Source organism: Formica exsecta, unplaced genomic scaffold (genome assembly GCF_003651465.1).
Source record: "Formica exsecta isolate Colony F162 unplaced genomic scaffold, ASM365146v1 scaffold391, whole genome shotgun sequence".
NCBI classification, from domain to species: Eukaryota; Metazoa; Arthropoda; class Insecta; order Hymenoptera; family Formicidae; genus Formica; species Formica exsecta.
This window is the reverse complement of record NW_021851147.1, coordinates 37,744-47,101: the sequence shown is the minus strand read 5'-3', so window position 1 is coordinate 47,101 and position 9,358 is coordinate 37,744. Positions and strand designations below refer to the sequence as shown.

The following is a 9,358-nucleotide window of genomic DNA, read 5'->3' as shown; positions in this document are numbered from 1 at the left end:
ATATATATATAAAGTTAAGCCTTTCCACATTATAATACATTTAACTTGAATATTACGGCATAATAATTATACTGTTATATGCATTTGTGTTGAGTGAAACATATCTTCAGATAATAACAGACAAATTAGATGTATCTGCTTTCAAAATGGCTTTTCTCTCGACTTATATTGTTGTTGTGTTGACGCATTTGTACATTTATTGCTACTCAGCTGAAAGACTTTTAACAGAGGTAAAACAATTGTTAGCGTGTAAGTTAGTAATACGTGTAAAATAAAAAATGTAATTTTCAGAGCACTAGTATGGCGTATAGCGTATATGAATGCAAGTGGTATAATATACCGGCCAAAGATGCGAAGAACTTAATGGTTATTGCATATGGATCTTTAATACCGCTTAAATTAACAGCTGGAAAATTCGGAAATTTTTCGATGGAGTTGTTCGGAGTAGTGAGAGACTTATTCTTTAAAAAATATATTTTTTTTTGTGTAATGTGTTGCTCGTAAAAATAATTGTTTCCTCAATATGTTATTATTTAAATATTGTTGTTTAATTATAAAGTATTGGATTATATATACAAAATCTTAAAACTACTGTACATATACAATACTTCAATTCTGCGAATTAATTAGAATAAAAAATCATAATAATCGACAAAGCCGATAATAGCGTGTTTTTGACTGAAGTTGACCGATTAGTATAGCACGTGCTTAAGCTCGTAACTTACATGTATATTAAAATCTGCTATCTAATATGGATTTCAACTATTTATGTAATATCGATTTTTCCTACTTGGCTGATATTGACGAATATTAATTAAGCACACCTAACGATGATTAGGAATAATACATTTTAATTGTATATTATACATATATACGTAAATTATTCAGTCCTTTTCTTAAATATAAGTAATGGATTAATTATAATTTATTTAAATTAGCTTATAAAAAATAAAATTATATCTGCAATAAAGGGGAATAAAAAATTAATAATATAATAATAATAATAATAATACTAACAAGAGAAGATATGAAAGTGTCTGTTTCCGATTTTGATGAGCTTTGAATATGTGTAGTCTAAGTTAAAATAAAAGACTTAATACTAATTTAATAAATAAATATTAGATGCGCTTATACAACTACGTAATCTATAAGGTGACGTTGACGCAATAGCATTATTTTACTTATAAAATAGTGTGTGAAGTTAATGTTTATTCCTTCTGATAAAAAGCTATTTTGATTTGATTGATAATAAATTGTTATCTATTAATCTTGGACATTTTATCAAAAATATCTTTGTTCGGCTAACTTTATTTTTAGTGGATACAGACATATTATTTTTCTCATATGAGTAAATTATTCATTGTCATAATATATGTATAATAATATAATTGCCATAATATATAAATATATAATATGAAAATTCTCATATATGAATTATTTATTGATAATTCGTAATTGTCTCTGTGAGATTGCAAAGAAAATACTGCCATCATGAATGGTTGTCTTATTGCATAGTTCCTCCAAATGTCATTATTTAAAATATTATATTAATATAATAAAAATTACTTTGTTGGAATGCTATAATCTTTATTGTATTAACATAATATTTTATGTCACGACAATTCCTCGAGGAATAATACAATAACACAACAGCAATATATTTGTAATATACAAATATTGAAATGGCATAATTCCTCGAAATATTACATAAATAATTCAATTGTGATATGTCACCATTATATTATTGCAATTCATTTTGGCGGACATTTTAATATTACCGTCATATTTTTGTAATATTCCAGAAATATTCATGCTATATTTCATTGTAATATTGCTATGGAAAAATAGTACTGCTGTGTTATTGCCGTTATATTATGTGCTATATGGGATCTTTCAATAAAAACAAAGATGAATCTTTTTCTTTCCAAATTTATTTAATGTCCGAGCAATAGAATCTTTTATTCTAATTAATCTGTATAATATGCTATTAAAAAGAGAAGTATTGTATAATTGTGGAACATGTTGCACGTCATATTTTAAATATGCATGTGTGATTATATTATATATAATTATTATTTACCATAAAAATAAAACAAAATTTGAATACTCTTAATTTTCATTTTTATTCTATTTAGATGGTGAAAACGGCAATGGGATATTTATCTATGTTAGTGACAATAAAAGATTAGAGAAACTATAATAGAAAATAGAGAGAAGATAATATCTGCGTGTGTGTATGTGTGTGTGTGTGTGTGTGTGTATGTATGTAAAAAAATATTATAAAATCGAACTCAGAATGTGTATAACTGTCTACTACTTATTTTCTAGTAATTAAATAACTAGTTTTATATATGTATATTTGTTGAATATATTTTTGCGCCACGATACATGTTCTTTATTTATTTCCTATTCTGTCTTAATTATAAATAAATTAAAATAATGGTTAAATTAAACTGAATTTTTATAGTATACGATTCGAGCATTAATTTATTTTGTAAATATGCATGAAAGGTCACAACTCACCGATTTAATCGCCACTTAGACATGTTGTAGAAGGGAGTGTGGTGAATAATTCTCCGCAAGAATCAAGTGGCGGTCGGCATTGGTTTAGGTGATATAACAAATTAAAGTTTCACAGTTTTAATGCTATTCTTTACGTATTATAAGACATAAGAAGACATAAGAAGAAATAGGTTTGGGTTAATTTATATCTTTCGGAAGTGGAGGCCCCCCGTTGGGGGACAGAACCCTCTGCGTCCACGCATACACTTTCCCATTCACACAACAATTGTGGGGTGGATCTCGCTTCGCGTTGTAAAGTATATGCGTGGACAAAGTGGGTTCCGCCCCCCCTACGGGGGAGCTCCCCTTCCGGAAGATATAACCTAACCCAAACCTATTTTCAGTTTTAAAAGTAAAGTTAAAGACATGACTCAGAAATTCATGTAGTCGCATGTTGAAAGCTATTAATAAACTGCGAGAATAGGTGAAACTGATTATTGACAAAATATCTAAGACCATGTACCTATTCCGTAAATGTAAACAAATACTTTTTCCATGTCTACCCTATAACAAATAGAATGTATACAAACTTCACTTTTCCTAATATTACTTTACAATACCTGAAAAAAGCATTAAAACTGTGAAACTTTAATTTGTTATATCTCCTAAAACAACGCCGACCGCTACATGATTCTTCCGAGGAATTACTCAGAACACTTCCTCCTATAACATATCTAAGTGGCGATTAAATCGGTGAATTGTGACCTTTTATGCATATTTACCGTTTCGTACATAACAAAATATAATCTAATTTAGTATATTGAGATCAAAAGTGATTAAAATAATGTATATGAATGTTACTAATATAAAAATAGAATCATCGTCGATGCGTCGATTAAAGAAATACGTAATATTGGAGTATAACTGGAATCTAGTCGTAGTATAATCGGATAAAGGATGATTATACAACATTGATATAAATCGAAAATATAAAGAAAATTTTTTCGAGATCTTGTTCTTTCGAGGAAATTGGCTTCGAAATTTGAAAAAGTAAGTAAAATATTTACGTATTTTGAACCGTTGAATAATTTCCGATAACTTTGTATATATTGTATTTATTGTTCAAATTCGTTTCGAATATACATTAATAATATAAAATTAAAACACTACATTTAATAGAACAATTTAAAATAATTTACATTAAGTAATATGAAAAGCTATTAAAATAAATTTTATTTTTTTAAAGAATTAGAGAGAATATTGTATTCTTTTATATCTATTTCAATAGGCTTACAATTAATCGAAATAAATTTATAACACAAGTTCGTCAGAGACTTTTTAAAACTAATTGTAAGACTTTTTAAGACTTTAAAAATGTAGAAACATATTACTTATTTTCACAATTAATTCTCTCAAAAACAAAGCCTTGCGAAAAAGGTCATTCTGCAAATTTAACTTATTTTTGCTTAACTAATTAATATAAAAAAAAATTATTGTCACTTTTGTATAAATTGATATATCAAACGATTCGAACCATAGTAAAGCTAAATAGAGTACATCGTAAATTTTCGTAACTTTAAAGTAGTGTTGTTCTAGTTGGTATCAGGTTTTCTACATATCTTCATATAAAAATATATTATTACACTGTTACGTCTTAGTGACTCCACGATTCCTTCCTTCTGCAAAGTTGCGGCAATGATAATCGATCGGTGATAGAAATGAGTCGTTCGGTAAATAGAGCATCTTGCGTCACACATTCCTTAAACATTTAGTCACTTGTCAATATCTATATCTACGAGTAACCGTGAGAAAGACGCGACGAAACCGCGCCGGTCGCCAAAAAATAAATAAAAACCAGTAGATACCCTCGCAGTAGAATTCTCCAGCGGAATAAAAAGCTGATAACGAAAAGATAATAAAATTCTCACTAAATATCTGATGAATACAATTAAATCAATAATGACGAAACTTATGTGACGTCACATTGGACTTTGTCTAATCAAATCACGGGCGTAAGGGAAACCTAGAGCTCAAGGGATTCTGAACTGATCACCAATCGACGATCGTCATGAGTGAAAATTTGAAAAGTAGGAAAAACACCCCGCCTAATGAGGACACTGGCACGATTTTTAATTCGTTAAAGTTTTGGAAGATTCCCACTCTTAGAAATTAGAATACACCCCGAAAAGAGAGATATAAAAAGAGGACTCGAAGGGACATACGATCATTTACGTACTTATTCGGGGGCGACGCGTGGCGCCGAGCGTAGAGTCGCGGCCTGGTAATCGAGAGATTCCAGGTTCGATTCCGCTCGGGTCCCGTCCTCCTTCCCACATGCCTCAAAAGAGGTTTTTCCGCAGATTATCATATAAAACTCTATCCTTCCATTTCCCCACATGCCTCAGAAAGAGGTTTCACATTATCCTATAAATAATTTCTCCCAGAAACTTATTCTCACTATAACCTGTTGTCCAGAATTTGTTGATCCACCCTTGATCACAAGCGGCCAGATAAATTGAAAGAAGAAGAAGAAGAAGAATGAAATTACAAACAAAGCCCGAGTATTGTTCTTTCGTATACGGAAGAAGAAAGAAAAAAAACAGTGTAAATGTTATATATACCATGCGATCGAATTAATTCTTCAATTTTTTTGTAAATTGCTTTCTTTCTTATGGAACACGGTTACTTTATTTTCGCGGCACATTTTCCGGGCTACTGTTACCATTCATGGCGTGGAAAAAGAAAAGCGCCGAAGAGAATTCTTTTGAACAATTCACCCCCATCTTCCCCGCAGTTTTCAGAAGCAGATTTCGTAAAAGCTATAGAGGAGTTCTGCAATGAACTACCAGACTTAGAATCCGCTTCATCTTAACAGGATTAAAGTAAACTGAAATATCTCCCTTCATTCTCCCTCTCCACGACTCCATATTTCCTTTTTCACTCACACACGCACACATGTTTTGTTTGTTTTTATTTATTTAATTAAATCATCACATTGTATCACCCAGTCAGAATCTAAATTTAACAGTAAAATCATTCCATTCTATTTCTGACTGATGTCCTCCGTATTAATGTAACACCCGCGAACTGAAACACACACATACACATGTACGCTCACCGAGAAATTATAATCAACAATATTTTATTTTAATTTTTTATATAATCATGTATATCCACCATTTACTTTAAAATGAATAAATTTACATTTTGTTAATTTAAAAATCAAAATAACTTTTTATTAAACCCCCCACTCATTCCTCTAGTCGAAAGATCGCACTTGGTCCCATCCCGCGTAAAAGAGATTAAATTCTCTTACCAAAAAGGGACCACCGAACGAACGTCTGAATAACCAGCGTAACAGCGACTCAGTCGTTCACCTGCTTTTCAGACCTGTCAGTTCATTCGACCCGATTACAAACGCCACGAGACGTTTAATTTCGGGAAAATTAAAGATAGTTGTTGCGCCCTTCCGTCGACTCATCCTTCCTCGAGTCTGGACGTAACAACACTATATTAAAAAAGACTGTAAATCTAATATAATTTTAATATTCGATAAAAACCCAAAACATTTTTTCTCTGATATTAATTTTCCACAAATTGTTATTTATGAATTGTTAGTACAAAATTAACAATTAGTAAATTATTAGCAATAACTATTACAATGATAAATATTTATATTAGAAATAACGCAAAGTGTTTTTGAAAAGCAGTAATTTGTATGAATGTATCCTGTTAGTATCCACATAAGTTTATGAAACAAAATAAAAAAATTAAAGTATCCGCTTATTTCGTTATTAAATCTTAAAGCACGTGTAAATATAGTTCGAAAAATTAATCATAATGCCACAGGTATTTATTGTTAAGTTTTATCAGCTGTCATTTAATAATATATTTTGTATATGCTAACTTATCCATCATTTTTATCGTTGAAGATATAATGTACATTGTATACATAATATGACACATATTACAAAATAAATTTAAAAAATATATAATTCAAAAAAAGTTTATATTTTTTGTTTTACTGGCAACAACAATTTTCATTTAAAAATGTAAAGAAAACATTATATAGAATCGTCTACATCATACACAGATCAACTTTAATAGTGTTTCGTTTTTAGTACAGTAACACACTGTGCACTAATCAAAGAAAAATATTTCACTGACACACAAACATCATAAAATAATCTTTCACGAGCGCACAAATCACAGAAAAACATTTCACTAATATTGGCATCATATACATATATCGGAACATTTTGTAACACTCAAGTGTCGAATAACAACATCGACAACTTTTACAAAAAAAAAACTTTTTCATACAATTTACTTTCTTTTAAATTTTACCACTTTAGACACGTGTGTTTAGCGTTTATTAATAAATTTAATCTTCTTTAATAAAATATTTGCATTCTTTCATTTTTTGTTTTATATCCACAATATTCTGAAAAAACATCTCCTTTTTTCATTCTTGTTATGAATGCATCTAACACACACTGTACGTGTATATATGTTTATGAGCTCGCGAGAACTCATCGAACAAGTAACTAACATATAGTCAAAAAGTGCACACTGCATACTCATCTGATTCAGCAGTAATTATATGTTATTCGTATCCTTATCGATTATTTCAAAGGGTTTAAAGAGATACTCACAGATGGTAGTAGTTTACCCTCCATGTACTGAGCAAGCGCGAAATTACAGCGATTTATATTCGCGAAGAGCGATTCAGTCCAACTATAATTTTCGCTCTGTGAACATCAATGAATGTCAATAAAGGTAGAATAAGTTTCCAAAAAATGGCAAAAAATTAGCAGAAAAGAAGTTTTTCTGCTAAAAATATAATCGTTTTACGTAAAATAGTTATCTAATAATAAGTAGAGTATAAAATCACATGTTTTTGATAATGTATGTGTATATGTGTGTGCAGTATATCTAAACTTCCATAAAAAAAAAATTCCAGTGAAAATTAATTATCACTACACTACTATCCAAGTGTATTTACGAAAAGTGTACAAATTACAAACTAATTTGAGTGCACAAATTACAAACTAACTACAAAATTTGCTTTATGTGATATATGTTGTTTTTTACAGGATATACATCGGAAGATATATGTTGTCTTTCATATTTTCTTAATTTTATACTGTTGCTGATTAAATTAAAAATATTTTATTTTTATTTTGTATGTGTGCTTATATATTTTGTTAACATAACAACAAACTTTTTTCAGCTAAAGTGACTATATCTGGATTATTACTCAACATGTTTTTTATTAAACGTTTATTAACTAACGAAGATGTGGGAGCAAATAATATATAATAATAGTCACATAATTAAAGATTATTTATTAAATAAAGGAAACATTTTGCACTTACAATTAGCTATTTGTTACAAATGCTCGCAAGAATTATGGTTTATTATAGTCGTCTATAGATCACTTCTAAAACTTCATGTTCCATGAAAGTTTGTCAGAGTTGATATTAAACTTTGTACGTTAGCAAAAAAATGTTTGCTACACGTAGATTGAACATGTTTTTGCAAAGTTGCCGAGTGCATAAATCAAATGACTGAGTTGTGGATGAATCGTTCTTTGTTTTCTCTCATATAAGCAAAGTTTCAGAAAAGTTTAACTTCTAGAAACATGAAGCAAAATTGAAACACCGATTTTACGTCAGGGTGATAATGCAAAATCTTGCAGAATTATGTCTCTTGCGAAAAAGATTTACTCTTTAAACGAAGGGAGCATTAGACATAAATTGTACATGTGTAAAAATAGTGTATTCTAAAACACAAATAAATTATTGTTAAACATATAAAACCTTATTTTAACAAAATGATATTATATTTTTTTTTTAAGTCATTATTTATCTATATTATTATTTATTACCGAATATAAGCCTAATAGTAATTGTCATTTTTATTATAGAGTTTTACAGTAAAGTAAGCAAAATATAAGAAAAGTTTACTGTCACTCCTACGACTTCATGAAACGTGAATAAAAAAAGTATCAAGCAACTCATAAACTCATTAATAAATTATTAATACATATATAAGAAAAGAAAATGTTTAAAAATGACATTTCAAAGGAAAGAAAAAGAAGATTTTATTCGAATTAAGTGATAATATTATTTATAAAATTTGAATTTCTTAGATTTGAATTATGCGTTTACCTTGAGCCGTCAATGTTTGCGGCTGTTAGGCGTATGGCCCGATCCATGTGTTCCTTTAAGGAACTTTCGTCGGCCAAGCATGACATTCATAGTCGTTACGTGTATCCTGAGTTTTTATGTGATAATACCGCAGTTAATAAATATGATTCGTGTTTGGGGTAATGTGGCTCGTATGGTGGATGATATAGCCGCGGCCAATTTTAGTTTGATGGCATTGAGCAAGTTATTCGCTACTTGGTATCACAGCGAAAGTAAGCAATTATTTTGCAACAATAAACATATTGGACAATTTTGTTTTATTATCATAAATAAGATAAATGCTGGATTTTTTTTTAATTTACATCTAAGCCCGTCATTGTATAACATTTAGGTTTAGTATTTTGTATATAAAGATAGCTTGTATATATCACGCTTTTTGACAATTTATATACGAGGGTGGACCGAAAAGTAACTTGGTTCGTGTATTCGTTATGTGAGAGAGCGAGAAATATATATGTCATCGTATAATTCCATCGTTCTTAGGAACGCATATGAAGTTTGCTGCCAAATATTATTCGTTCGAATTATTTTAACACAAGCGTCTCGAGCGAAAGTGAAAATAGATAAGATTGGAATATAAGCCGTGATCCAGTTCTTTATTTGGGAGGGAAAACAGTTAAGAAGATTTATGAAAGAGTGCTTCC

At 29.6% G+C, this 9,358-nt stretch overlaps 1 protein-coding gene across 1 annotated transcript in view; it reads left to right on the top strand.

The window, feature by feature from the left end:
* The window catches only part of LOC115239598 (odorant receptor 13a-like), an 8,332-nt gene extending 6,143 nt beyond the window's left edge, over nucleotides 1-2,189 (top strand). The window contains exons 5-7 of the mRNA XM_029814197.1: nucleotides 111-230; nucleotides 292-447; nucleotides 2,136-2,189. Of these exons, the coding sequence (XP_029670057.1) occupies nucleotides 111-230; nucleotides 292-447; nucleotides 2,136-2,189 (330 nt within the window). The remainder of the gene's footprint in view (nucleotides 1-110; nucleotides 231-291; nucleotides 448-2,135) is intronic.
* The last annotated feature ends 7,169 nt before the right edge of the window (nucleotides 2,190-9,358 follow it).